The following is a 15,067-nucleotide window of genomic DNA, read 5'->3' as shown; positions in this document are numbered from 1 at the left end:
GTGCTTTTCATATTGATTATTCTTGTTGGCTTGTATGTACAAAGTAATAGGAGATGCCAGGATGTGTGTGTTACATTTTGTGGGGGGAGTATATTTTGAGAAATAGTATGTCACTATGTAAATTAAAGGCTATATTGTAATGCATACACATGGGGGTCAGAGTCAAGGCTGAATGTATGGTCTTAATTTTGTAATTTCCTGACATTTTTGTGCTTAACCATGCAATCATAACATGTTATTGACATTATATTTGATGGAATTTTGTAGTGTTTTTTAGAAAGAAAAATCAAATTCTACACAATGGAACTATGTGGCAAGAAACCACCAGAATACCCTATCCCGTGTAGCAGAAATGGTCCACCAGAAGATGCTGTTACTGCCCCTCAGACAGTATTTTCAATTAAAGCAAAATTGACTGCTTTGTGGAGTGGTGGCGAAAGGCTCTTTGGAACACATAAGCCCCACTCCCACGCTATGCAGGAGATCTGCCCACTGAATGGCCATGCACAGGTGCCCATGTACTCTTTGGGCACCACAGAAAGGAGCTGGGCACCAACTGGTACAGAAGCCCTATGCTGCGTGTGCACCAAAGGTGTTATGCAGGTGACACAGGATGGTAGCTATGGATCTGTGTTTGATCTGTGTGGCCCTAGTACCCAATACAGTCTGTGTGCAGGGGCTATGACTACTATTCCAGCACACAGGTTGGAATAGTTGCTGTGGGATCGGGGAGCAACACAGCATCCTGTACCCTGCCCTTAGGGGGAGGGGGCAGTAGTTTTCACCTGACCAACCACAGGTTCATTATTAATAAAGTAAGGGGTCCACAACAGCCCTTATTCCTTTATTCCTTGCATGCTATGTGCACTGCCTCATTCACGAAGCATAATCGCTAAATCTTTCACTGCACAGCTAGGAAAGCCTTGAACGCTTGCACCACAGCCTACCTTTATTCCAAATGATACTAAAAAGTACTCAAAAATCGTAGCCACTGTAGTGCATATGTGCGAAGTGTGATTTTCAAAGGCTTAAAACTCATTCAAATCAAAACTAATTTTCACAGGAACACTCCAAGGTACTTCTTCTCAATGAGGGAGGTTTCTCTACCAAATTTCAACTTTCATCTTGAACCATTTCAGAGCTAAAGCTGATCCAAAAGAAAAGCTGGAATAATAATATTTAAAGTGTGTGGCCTTTTTTCACAGGTCAAAAATGGCTAAACCATTTCTGTTAATCTTACCAAAAAAAAAAAAATCACCTTCAGAAAGGGATTGAGTATAGAAAATTTCAGTCAAAAAGTAAGTGTTTTTGAAAATTGTAGGTCACTGAAATAAGGGTGCTAGAATGGAAATTCTAATGCAGATTTCCCTGTTAAAGTCACTGCTGTGCTAGTGTAATACAAACAGCTCCCAGGTGTGAAACCAAATATTAAACTTATGTATAAATGAATTAAAATGGTTTCAAAAGTGATTTGAAGGAAAAATAATTGACAACAATATGACCGTAATCTTATTTGCAAGTCATAAGAATTAAGAATTAATGGCTGCAGATGTTTTAAAAGGTTGAAAGCATTAAATGCAATATTGTAAGTACAAATTGAAGCTATTTTTAATTATGTAAGGGGAATGGAAAGAGAGAGGAAGGAAGTTTAAAAAAACACACTTCTATAGCAGCTACTGAGAGGCCAGTAGAAAATGGTGGCCTTGAGAAGGCAACCGTGGATAAAGAAAGAAAGTAGATAGTATTTTCAGTTTTCTCAAAGGCTTTAAGTGTTCCCTTTACTACATGCTTGATTTCTCTCTAAATAAAACATAATGTATCTATAAAGTGTATCAAACAGTTTAGTGTTTTGTATCAAAGCATTTGATTTGTATCATCCTAGATTTCACTGAAGTGCATGACTGTGATCACATTCAGTAAATAAGAGAAAATGCCTTTAATGTTTTTTTCAGCACAATTTTTATTTTATATTTTAGGTTGGCATGACAACCGAAGAAATAGATTCCATTGTTCATCACGAAATAATCAGACAGAATGCCTATCCTTCACCTCTAGGCTATGGAGGTTTTCCCAAATCAGTTTGTACCTCTGTGAACAACGTGGTATGTCATGGTATTCCTGACAGGTATTCCCATAATAACACACATTTTACCACTCCAAACAAAAATGTTACGTTAATGTTCATAACTTAGAGGTTAATATTAAACATGTTTCAGTTTATCTAAAAAACACCAATAAACCTATTGCAGCTGCATAGCATGCTATGATACTGTGGCGATGGGCACTTTGGGAGTTTGTTTAATAAAAATAAAAATATAATCGACTGTTTGTCGTGACACTCATAAATTGTGGTGTAATGCCTCCAGAGTTTACAGTCTGAAAAAATACAATACAGTAAATTCTTCTAATTTTTCAGCAAAATACATGTAGTTTAAGGAATTGAGGACATTTGAATTGATGTAAATTTTTATTATTAGCAATACACTAGGCTGCTCAAAAGTAAAATCAGTTCACTATAAATCAGAGTAAGTATGGTGGTAGATTTTCAGACACTGATAGTGTTTTCTGTCAGTTGTTTGTCATTATATTATATGCATCTGCACTTGTTCTTTAAGTAGCAAGAGCTGAAGATTAGAAAAGATTATTCCATTTGTCTCCATCCTCCTCCACCAAAAAATATCTTCTTCCCTCTCCACCCCCAGATTTGTATGTGTGTGTCATTAGGTGTGTGTTCTTATATTCCCTTTGTTGAGAACTGTCTGTCACCATTATTTTTTTTGTCTGTTTATGTTTCAGTCGACCTCTTCAGGATGGAGATATTATCAACATTGATGTCACAGTGAGTAATTCATATAAAAAATAGTCTTTGATCAACTTTACAATTGCTAGTAGCAACAGGAAGAGCAGTAGATTGAAAATGTGGAATGCACAGATGATGTGCTGTTTATTTCTAAGCCAAGGCATGAGCAGCTGGTTTCCCTTTTTTGTTTTTAACTCTGTGTTTATTCCAACTAGACCCAGGCCTGACTTGAATTTAGGGCTGGAATCAGATGCACTGAGATCAATGTTGGCCTAAGTGAAATGTCAACCCAATCCTGCTATGTGTCATGTTTTTGAGAAGGTGTAATTGTTATTGATCCACTGTGTAGTTAATGCAGAGCACCACAGTACTGGGCAGCAGCTGAAGACAGATATGTATGAGATGAGCTAACATGAAGAAAGCCAGCATTTTTCCTTCACTCTGCCAAGATTGATCTTCCTCTTCCTGCTGATTTTGAGTGGGGCCTGTCATTATCTTACTCTGTCATTAGAGGCTACATTGGCCTGTGTATGTCAGTCTATTTGGACAGCAACTCTTTTGCTAGCAGTGTTCCCTACATTTATTAAAATCCCTGAAGGTAGTGTTGTGTTCCATTTCTGGTATAAGAGCCTTGAACCCTTTACTCACAAACAGATAGTGTGATATAACCATTGACTTAACATTTTCACAGGATGGTCACTTATAACATTTAAATATAGGCTGACCAAATTAGCATTGGAACAAGAAAGTATGGAAACAGAAAACCAAAGTGTGATGCTTTTTGGTATTTTCATTTATTGAAATAGGGATTAATCAAGCTTTGTGGTTCTTATTTTTGTCCCCCTGCGTTAAGTTTCCCCAAAGCTTTGGCAATTTATTTCTAGTGTATACACAAATGTATTCCTGAATTCTAAACATTAGTTTACAATAATAAATGGTATAGAATAAAGTTACGTTTTGTAAGGGAAAGTTTTTTAACCATTAAAGAATTTCCTGGTACATTTGTCTGTACTGATAGTTTGATATTGCTTACCATGGGCCAAACTCACGTCTGACATAAGTGGGAGCAGCTCTAAAGTGCCATAACTCTGACCTCGCATTTAAAGCGTTTTAGATAGCTCTTTACATTATATTTAGTCAACTTGAACTTTTGCCCCATTATACCATTCACTTGTGATCCTGTGCTGGGTTTTTTAACCTATTTTACTGCATTCCACCTTACTGTACACTTTCTAGCTATAGGTATTTGTTCTATTTGATTTACACAGAATGATCTGTATCCTTCAAAATATATTTTTGGCCCTAATCCTTGGCTGGTTTGAATTGGTTTGGCTTCACTGACTTTAGGGGAACTATGTCCATTTACAGCAGCTGAGAGAATCTGGCCTCTTCTTTCTTTAAATCAAATCTAGTTTAAAGTTAATTTTGCTTCTTTTTTTTAATTGCTCCCAAAGATAACATTAGCTCCTTAGATTAATAAGAAAATTCACATTCATACAGGTATTTTCCACAGTGACTGTGCTAAGCATTTTTACATCTGTTTTTCTTTGCTTTCTCCACTCTTCTTTTCAAATAACATTTGATTATATAAGAGGGGTATTTTTGAAAATATATTGAGTTTTTCTTATGTTTAACCTCATGAAACAAAATAAATCTTCCAAGTATCCAAGAATATGACAGTTGTGGGAGCAGCATGCATGAGTCTTTGAGGGGCGTGTGTGTATATATATATATGTATATATTTACCGCTGAAAATAAACACTGTGTTTGGTAATTGCTCATTTCAATATGTCTGAGGAAAAAATATTGTTTTGTAGTGTTTATAATTGACCTATTAGTTTATTTTTAATGAGAAAAACTGGGACATTGCACAGATGGAAACAATTATTATGGACATAACAGTACAGTTACAGTAGACATTCTACAACAATTTGTTTATGGATGTGTACAGGATCTATAAAATGATTACATAATAATCTACCAGCTATCAAATGTAAATACTTCACAGTGAGTGCAAATTATCTAGGAATAAAAAATTAAATGTATTTTACACAAGTGGGTTTGTGAAATTTCATAGATGAAATATAAAGGTATTTTGGTGACTTAAATCATGTTGCCTTTAAAATTTCAAAAGAATTATAGACACAAAAACATTGTGCTTCACCAACATACTAAAGCTCTCAACCATCCATTATCAAGTATTGTGTCCTACATCTTAGTTCTAGCACTGGCTGTTATAGAACTAGCATATCTTACTTTGTTATTGTAATTTATTAATGTCAAAAATATGTAATTGTGATAAGTGGGTTGTAGTAAACCCTAATTGTATTTAAGAAATTGTTTTGATAGTATCAGATGAATCTTACTTCATTAATTTAGATGCCAATCCTCCAAGCCCTCAGTGCATGGAGTTCTTATTAAAGTCATGCAGAGCTTGCAGGATCAAACCCACCGCCCACCCATCTTCTATTACAATTGGGCTCATTTTTCTGACATGGTAACGGTCAGATTTTTTACAGCTTGGTGTCTAATAGATTGAGAGTTGTTCTACTAAAAATGATCTGGTCCGAGTAAAAGTGAACCTGCTAGAAAAAAGACTGTCCTGTAACATATAACAACATAATGAAAAGCTCCAGGGATGTTCTTAACTGGCAGAAAAAGGTGTATAACTAAGGTCTTGAGTCCACTCTTATTGGAGCCAGTGAGAGCAGGATGGGGCCTTTTTGCTGAAATTCAGCTTTCATTGTAACCCAGTTACCACTCACTCATAAGTATATCTACAAAATGTTTCAAGTTTAAACTTGAATATAATATTTTTTGCAGAAAAATATTATTAGTAACTTCTTGAGTTTGGGAGCGGGCAAAGAATACTTAGCCATTAAAAAAAGAGTCTCAAATGTTCTTGCACAAGTAGCTCACAAGTAACAGAACTTTAAGCATTGAAGTGTGTTAGTCTCTGAAGAGTACTGACCTACTAATTGGAGAAAAAGATATTTTATAACACCAAAGTTATATGCAATTAAAATTGTCCTTTATACATGCACAGAAAAAATAGAATAGTCTTTTAGTTACATTATAGCCTGAAATACTGTGGAGCTGCAAAACCCTTTTTAATGCCACATTATAAGACTTCACAGTAAAAGAGCAGGGTTTTCCTGTGTTTGTAGAGAAATCTATAGGGTGCTGTAGTTCAAAATTTACATTGCTGCTGAAGAACAGTTAGATAATTGGATAATCAAAAAGGTAGAGGTTTTGTGTATCTAACAGAATGCTGCATTTCTGTTGTGTGCAACTTCATAGTGCCAGAGCTACATTTTTTTCTTTTTTTAAATTAAACCATGGAAATTAAATGCAAAACCTATGCTAATGCAATGTTACAGTTTGAAACTGGAATTTAAAAAGTAGTGAAGTGAAATGCACACAACATCAGTGACACTGTACTAGGTTATACTAACAATGAATTTGACCTAAGCTTTTCATAGCTATGTTAGTTTACACACATTACATCTTTGTAGTAGTTTGGATTTCTAATCAGGCTGTCAAATGTATATTTTAAAATTAAATTTGGGTGATATTCACTGTGGTGTGAGGAACCAATAAAAGGCCTTCCCAGCCACTAATGCCAGGTGTAGGGACAGCCTCAGCACCCCCTGTATGCCGTGAATAGGGTCTCTGCACTGCCTAAGACAGTGTGTAGGAAGGCATTGAGGTCAGAGAAGCCATGGGATCTACAATCATCTCAATCCAGTGGCACCAACATATGCTATACAGGCAGGTGGCATGGACAAGCAGCTGCAGCAGCTACTATCCAAGGCCATAGAATGGTGTAGTATCTCTGAGAGGACTGTGCTGCACCCCTGCATTCTGGAACTGTTTTGGGAAGTGGATTTTATGCTTCTCAGACCCACTCCCACCTCTTGCACATCTTTGACATAAAGGTCAATTACTCTAAGGCAGGGTTTCTCAAACAAGGGTCGCCGCTTGTGTAGGGAAAGCCCCTGGCAGGCTGGGCTGGTGTGTTTACCGGCCCCGTCCGCAGGTCCGTCCGATCGCAGCTCCCACTGGCAACAAATTGCTGCTCCGGGCCAATGGGAGCTGCTGGAAGCGGTGCGGGCCGAGGGACTTACTGGCCGCTGCTTCCAGTTTGAGAAACCCTGCTCTAAGGGTGGTCTTCGCTACAGGGAGATCACGCTGCTGCAATCAATGCAGCAGGTGTCAATGTAGCGGGTCTAGTGAAGACCTGCTAAATTTACAGCAGAGCGCTCTACAGTCAACCCAGGTATTCCAGCTTCCTGAGAAGATTAAGGTAAGTCGATGGGTGAGTGTCTCCGGTTGACACAGCACAGTGAAGACACCGTGGTAGAAGTTGACCTAAGCTACGTCGACTACAGCTATGTTATTCACGTAGCTGGAGTAGTAAAACTTAGTTTGATTTATCCCGGTAGTGAAGACAAGCCCTAATTTCTTGTAGATTGAATGAATGTAATCGTTTGTGTATTTGGGGTTCTTAGAACCTTCCATTTTTCCATTTCCGGTATTTGTTCAAATGTTCAGAACTAGGCATAAAACTGAAGGGTTTTACATATAATTTGTCATTATAATTGTACCTCAAAGTTACATTTTTTGGTCTAATTTGTAATCTTTTATTTCCTCTACCTTATTTTACAAATTGAGCTTGAAGGCAATCTAAAAGAAAACCTGTCTGTTAAAATAGATAGGATGAATTTAACTAACAGGAGATCTGTTTCTGAATGTAAAACAAGAAAATGTCTTTACATTTCTACATGTGTTTAGGTATATTGCAATGGCTACCATGGTGACACTTCTGAAACATTTTTGGTGGGCAATGTGGATAAATCTGGTCAAAAGTTAGTGGAGGTTGCCAGGAAATGTAGAGATGAAGCAATTGCAGCTTGCAGACCAGGGGCTCCCTTCTCTGTAATTGGAAACACAATCAGGTAAGCCTTATACTGACAAGTAAAGGGAGGGCTGGCAAGTGGGACAAAGGTTATTGGTGGTTTGGTATAAAGCTGATGACATGTTTTATGATTCAGAACCATCATTTCAGTCTGATATCAGTATGTGAACTGCCAGGCTATAATGTTGTTCTTTGGATAAGAAAGATTTTAAAAAGTGAATTACACTGGGGTCAGCAAAGATACCTGTAGAAAGACTCAGATGTTTCTCAGACTGCTGTGGTTTTAGATTAAGAGGTCTGATTTGTAGTGTTTTCCATCCATTTTTTTTTATTATTATTTTTACCTGAAACATCAGATCTTCAACAGAATCACTGTAAGAAGATTAAAAACCCACATTCTTTTTGTTGTATAACAAATAATGCTATAAAGGAATTAGTCAACATCAATAAGTCACTTTGCTAAAAAAGTATAAACATATTTAGTTCAGGAAATTCTTACCTTTCAAGCCAAAGTACACACAAATACCATAAAGGAAAGAGCACCCACTTGAAGAGGTTTTCCTATTTTGTATTTGTTCTTTTATATAAAAATAATCTTTGCTTTTGTTCTTGTTGGTTTGAATTAAAATATGTCATTATTTCCTGACTGTATCTAGTTCTTTGAAATTTTTTTCAAATATTATTTTTTTAAATAGACACATCATATACATTTTCTTAACAGGTACCTCACTGTACTTTTGTGAATATTAATGGATATGACAAACTATTGCATGCATTCTGATTGCTTAAAAGCTGCAAGGCTTAGTCACTTAGAAAAGGTGCTGCCTTTTTTTCTTTGTAAATCTTCAAATACTTTAAGGGGAAAAAAAGAGAGCGGCAAAAAATCAGTTAGATATATTTATAGCTTTAAAAATATTGTAACAGAGTCTGAATCAAACTTTAGTAAAACCTCTTTGGGTTATATCTGAGAAGCTTTTATTGAAGACTTTGTACAAAATTGTGTTTTTGACAGTTTTAAATTATAGGCTAACTAGCCTGGGGAAAAAGGATAGTGTCTTTCTGTTCTTTCATAGGAAATGTTGAATCAGACCCCTACTGGGAAAAGAAATTTAATGCATATCTCACTATCTTACTGTCCATGAATATAATAGAAGTGAATTCAAAATGTAGTTTTATTTTTGCAAATGGGATGAGTCGATAGAGGCACCTCATATTTTTGAACACCTAGGGTTCAACAGATTTACTGGTGGTGCTCTTGCATTTTAACAAAATTTATTCTTGAGTAGAAGGGGGCACAGAACACTAGATTCTTATTCAAGCATTCTATCGAGCTCTGCATTCATGGCTGTGTCTAAAGGGCATGTCAGCCTTTGATTCTCTCTGAGAGGTAATTATCCTTTTCCTGTCACGGAACAACAAATGATAGCTAACTACAGAGGCACATTTGCAGTAGTCACATTCATCAACTGCAGAAAAAAATTCAATTTAATTGTGCAACACAGCTGCACATAGGCTTTTTGAGCATTTCTGTTGTTCTCACTGTCTTGCTATTCCTCCCTCCAGATCTATTTTTTAAACTTTTTTTTTCTGGTTATTTTTTCCCCCTTTTTGTCTCTTCTTCCATTTTTACTCTCTGTACTTTCTTGTTAAAGTAATTTTCCTTTGTGGCTCTCATTCTTTTTTCCCCATTGAAGGCTATGAATGTAGAAAATTATCACAATTACTCATATAATTGAGCCTCTTTGTAGCAAGTGCAACTCCAGTAGCCTTTCTCCATCATGAAAATGGTTTCATTATAGGGTTTTTCATATTCTCTGACACCATCTACACAGAGGAACAGGCGTGCAGATGAGATGTACTAGGAACAGGGTAGATCAGTAAGGTCACAGTAGGAATAATTAGCTCTGCTATGGAAAGAGCATCTAGGCCTTTTACTGCTACATAAATGTACTGTCCATGGCTTTTAGTCACAAAAAAACTTACTAACAAATGGAGCTCCCGCCTACTACTTTGAAAAAAAGATTTGTATCAACACTACAATTTTCCATCATTAAGACTAATAACACAGAGCCTAGTGTACATCAAGGGGAATAAAAAGAAAAATCTCACATTCAAGTGGCGGCTGGGTGCTGACCTTTGTTCCCTTTTTTTGTGTTCAACTTAACTCTTCACAAAAAAGAGCCACACGCCACACCAACATGCAGGTGAACTCCAGCTAGTGCTAGCAAAGCATGGCATTCAGTTGGAAAATCTGATAAATCTCCATGCAAGATAATGCATTTCATTACAGATTCACTACATTAATTCTAGCTATATTAAAAAAAAAAAACAGAATTGAAAGTGACATTGGATTTTTTGCTGTGCTGATGCAGAGGTCAGTTTTCTCACAGAGTGTAAATATGTATGCAAAGGCTCCATTGAAAAGCAAATTAATCAGAACTGGTGCTTGTTCAAAACTGCGTACAAAATAACAGATCATGAACTTTTTTTTAAAGATTTTATTGTGAAGACTATTTTAATGTGATGTTCTGTTTAAAACTACTCTTAACACGAACTCTGATGAAGGAATGTCCTGATGTGATGAATCATCATTTTCTGTATATTTGTCATTTTACATTTACATATGCAGTAAAAATCTTAGTTCAGTGGAAAAATATATAATATAAATACCTGTAAACAAACACCCAAAGCTAGAAGTGTTCAGACCCATCAAAATGGAAATGTGTCTAGCCACCCTTCATCCCAACTTTTGCTATAAAGCAGATTTGCATAATATATCATACATACCAGAAATAAGCAGAATATATGATTATTTGGGATGGATGTGGGTGTAATTACAGGATTGGGATGGACGTGCATACTTTAGTATATTCTTTGTTACAGTGGCTCAGAAATTCTGTGTTTTAAATTGAATATATAGTATATAGTAGCTCTTCAGTGTCAGCTGAAACTTACAAATAAAAACATTACATGAATGGATCAATTTCTTTTTCCTATCAAATTGCTAATCCTTTGCTAAGATTCCGGTTAAATTGATGGCAAAGGTCCCATTGACTTCAGAGGGAGCAGGATTGGGCCCTCATGTTCTATTTTCTTATTCCCTTTGTGATGCTTTTCTTTTAAGATTAAATATTGTTTGAATTATAGTTTTTATACATTTATACAGTGTAGTTGTTATGTAGTAAGTTTAGCTATATGAAAGTGTTTTGAATATATAGATCCAAACAATGTAAATGTGACATAATTAAATAAACCAGTTTCAAACTCGGGAAAAAATTGCAGTGATGAAAGTATTAATAAATGGTTTTTAAATGTTTAACTCGTAAGTATATGTTTTGATATTAATTTAGAACAATATAAAGCAGATTTAAAAAAATCTGTTTCTATCAGATTATGCACATTTAAACAATAAGTGGCTCAGGCAAAATAAGTCATTTTAATGTCATCTGTGATAGATTTTCCTTGACAGCTACTGTAAATTACAATTACACTGCTTCTCTCTACACTTGAAAGTAAGCATTGCAATAAATTATCTTTTATTTCAATCCATCATGTCTGCTTTTCAGAAGCAGAGAACCTCAAATAAAAGTTCAACACTATTGTAAGAAAAATACAGTAATTTGTGTTGCAGTTTGAAACCAAAATGTACCTTTCTTTCAAAAAACAATTGTTGGCTTTCAAAAATATTACTAATTATACTTCAACATTTGTTGTCATTAAGGGGAATCCCTGAACTTGTGCATTCCCTCAATCTAAGATTACTATTTAAGAGAAAAATACCTTAAAAAGCTTGTAGTTGGATTTTGTAATTTATCAAATGAGGTTATATTGTAGCATTCAAAATAAATATTTTCTTCATGAGCAAATATGATTTAAACTAGTGATGTCTCTTTAAGAATATGCAAAAAAAAGTAGTGTCATTCAATAACCATAGTTTACAAATACTATTGTAAAGAAAAATGTGATTTTTTTTTAATTCTAAGGTGCATTATGCTTTCATATTACTCCCTAAGCAAGAATTATTTTCATAGCTTTGATATTCTTGTCCCTGGTTTGTTGAGCAATTTTCTTGCCTCATCAGCGTGGGTCAGATCTATTTAGTAATTTTAGTCTTTTGTTGTTGTGGTTGCTCTTTAACACTGTTTCAGTTAAATTTTAATTTTTTGGTAACTGGAATCTACAGTTAGAGGGTCAGATTCACCAGTAGCCTGCAACTTTTTTATGGCGCAGCCTTAACCTGTCTTAACTGGCTAGTTAACAGCTGCTTTGTGTCACCAAAGCACAGAGTAAAGCCGCTAGAGTGTACCACCATAAATGCTTACAATGGGATTTGTTTCAGTTGTGTGTGTTTGGTGATTGCTCAGTGCATTGGGCCAGATCTGCCCTCCTGTGGAAGAAGCTTCAAGAGAGGGTGAAAGAAACTGCCAAGTTCTCCCCATTTTGGCAAGGAATGGGATTTGCCATAGATCCCTCTTGATCCCCCAGGACCTTAAGGGATCTGCTAGAGGCACAGAACCAGCTGTACGAGGGATCTGTGCCACCACATTGGCACTGGAGCCCCTGAGCCTGCTCTGCAGCTTCCTGGTAGGAGGGCTCTGGGGCTTACCTCAGCCACCTCTGTCCCTAGAAGACCTTGAGAGAGGTTCTACAGCATCAAGGGATAACATAGTAAAGAATCCTGTCCTGCCTCTAGTTGCATGTAGCTTTTCTGCAGCTTGTCTGTAAGGTTTGTGGAGGGATGATATGTATCTGCCTATTGTTGCATCTTTCTGTGTGGATTCCTTTGTTCACAGAGGACAGTCCATAATTTGGGCGACTGTGGGAAGAAGGTGCTCTGGTGGTGGCTGATGTCCCACTTTCCCCCACAGGAAGGGTGATATCTGAATGCAGACGGTTGCCATGTTGGCATCTTGATGGAAGGATCTGGCCCATAGTGAGCAGTCCTGAGTTCTGCTTACAGTTCTGCTACTGATTGGCTGCATGACCTTGCTTTAGATATTTAACCTCTTTTTGCCATCTGTAAAACAGGTATAATACCAGGGTCCTGTACACTCTGCAGCACGCTGGGATAACATTCCATGGCAACCACCAGACTAAAGTCTGCTGCAACATTAAATTACTGTGTTGTCACTCCTGTCCTTCCCACTCCCTAACACAGCTATGGCTCATAGCTGAAAATACTCATTGAGGTAAAACTTGTCAATGGTTATTTTCAACAGGGATTATTTTGAAGAACGGGTTTTTTCTCTGTGCTCTCTAGACAACCTGGTTCTTCTCCCCAGCCCTCATTCCGCCATGTTATCTTGGTAGCCAGACTCAGGACCTTTTTCCCCATGTGTGCCCCAAGGGAAGGGAGAATTGTACAGCTCATCTCCTTGGCAACCAGGGCCTCAGCACCAGGGATATACTTCAGGCAGCCTGGCTCACCAGTTATATGTTCAGCTACCTCCACTGCCTGACTTCAAACTGGAGTTCACCTCTGGCTCCTTGATCTGTTGCCCAGTGCCATGGAACGGTGGCAGAAGCATGCACTGTTGTCTGATTAACAACGTCTTCTGGAAAGAGAGTGAGGCTAGTGCAGGCAAATCCAGGTAGGGCAGGCAGCCAGAAAATTAAAACATTGAGCCCCAGGCTGCAGCAAATGGTGAATTCCATGCCAAAATGCTGAGTTCCATGGTATCTTGGGGAAGAATCCCAAAGTCCACAGCCCCAGCATCACAGAGCCCACAGGGCGCTGACTGAGAGGGGAACCTCTCTGAGTAATGTTTCAAACTCTCTGCTGACTCAGAAAGACATCACTGGATCAGTTTACAGTCAGTTCATATTTACAAGGTTCTCTGCAATATCAGGACTAAAAGCAATTTTAAAAAAAATGAATGCAAGGATTTTGGGGCACAATTTGTTAGCAAGACCTTAACTTCATGAATGTGGAACTGAGGAATGCACAGGACCGTGAAGATCTCCCCTCACAGGTGTTAATACTTGTAGTCTTTTAAAATTCTCAGATGTGAGGTGCTACTATATGTACGTCCAAATATTAGAAACAGGTTGAAAGTGGCTGAGTTTTATTCCTACAGCTTTTTTCTCCACAGATGTTCTGTACAGCAATGCAGGTTCATACAATACATTACATTTTATGTAAAGAAATTCCATACTCTTCACTGTTTATGGGTGAAGAGGAAAGGTCAGCTGAGTACTTCAGTGCAGATGTCAAATACATCTGAACACAAAGATCCCTGTTTTGATCAGACTATAATAGCAAAAGTAGTGATGCTAATAGAGTTGTTTTCATGCTCTTGAGCAAGGAAGAGGCAGAATTAATACAGTGCACAAGAACTACTTTCATTGTATGAGGAAGGAAAACTATCTCAACCTTGTCTTCTCATTATGATGGCCATGGTGCTCCTGCTTTTGATGCCTAAGAGCAACTGCTGTTACTTCTAAATTCTTAGTGTTGAACATTATGCTCAGTGGCTAGTTGAATGGTGCACACTGGAGCTTTCCATGCAAAGATATTTAGAGGATGTAGCTCCTAGATACAAGAAGACTATATATTGCTATGGTAGAAGAGTTTTGAAAAGAAATCCTACAGCAAGTTGTAAGCCTGAAAAAAAATGGCCCTGAGGTCTATCAACCTCTTTGGATGGTATAAGAGGGACGCAGGCAAAACTGAATAATGAATGGGATTGCTCTTGTGCTGGCCAACATACTTTAAGAAAAATAGAGGTGAAACAAAAGCTTGCCAAATGTTGCATGAATGGTCTTCCACTCCTCTCCTCCCCTAGGGCAATTGTTTAAGAATATTTCATCCTTACATTAAGTGTTGCTTGTGTTGCACTAATTCTGGTTTTCTACAACTCACACCAGTTCACATTTTGGTCTTCATATGTTAGTGAATAAACTGTAATTTTCTAATTCCTTTCCACATCCATTACTTCCTCCTTGGCCTTTACTGTCGTCATATCCGAGATGGATCCTATAGGGCTTTTCCATCTCTAACTTACATTATTTTTTAATGTTATTTAAATTGTGTACTTCATGAGATAAAAATCCCAGCAGAATGGAGCCCAAGATCTTGTCCCATTACTAGCCATTTCTGCCAATAATTAGGAGAGCCTTAGAGAATTTGGGGATATCTTACTTTGTTTCCCTTCAAAATCAAATGAAGTACGATCAGACATGCTTGTTAGCTTGGAAGGCAGATACTAACTAACATATGGAACCTGTTCAAGCAACCATTTTAGATCTGAGCTTTGTAACATTATTAACCACCCTTGACCTGATTCTCCACCCTGTTATGCTTGTTTTACAGCAGCATTACGCCACTTACTTCAGTTGTAGCAATGGTA

General features: G+C 37.2%; 1 protein-coding gene across 1 annotated transcript in view; it reads left to right on the top strand.

The window, feature by feature from the left end:
• The window catches only part of METAP1D (methionyl aminopeptidase type 1D, mitochondrial), a 62,604-nt gene that overhangs the window by 42,403 nt on the left and 5,134 nt on the right, over positions 1-15,067 (top strand). The window contains exons 4-6 of the mRNA XM_032771042.2: positions 1,977-2,125; positions 2,797-2,839; positions 7,595-7,758. Of these exons, the coding sequence (XP_032626933.1) occupies positions 1,977-2,125; positions 2,797-2,839; positions 7,595-7,758 (356 nt within the window). The remainder of the gene's footprint in view (positions 1-1,976; positions 2,126-2,796; positions 2,840-7,594; positions 7,759-15,067) is intronic.

Source organism: Chelonoidis abingdonii, chromosome 10, assembly GCF_003597395.2.
Source record: "Chelonoidis abingdonii isolate Lonesome George chromosome 10, CheloAbing_2.0, whole genome shotgun sequence".
NCBI classification, from domain to species: Eukaryota; Metazoa; Chordata; order Testudines; family Testudinidae; genus Chelonoidis; species Chelonoidis abingdonii.
This window is presented reverse-complemented; position numbering and strand designations above follow the sequence as displayed.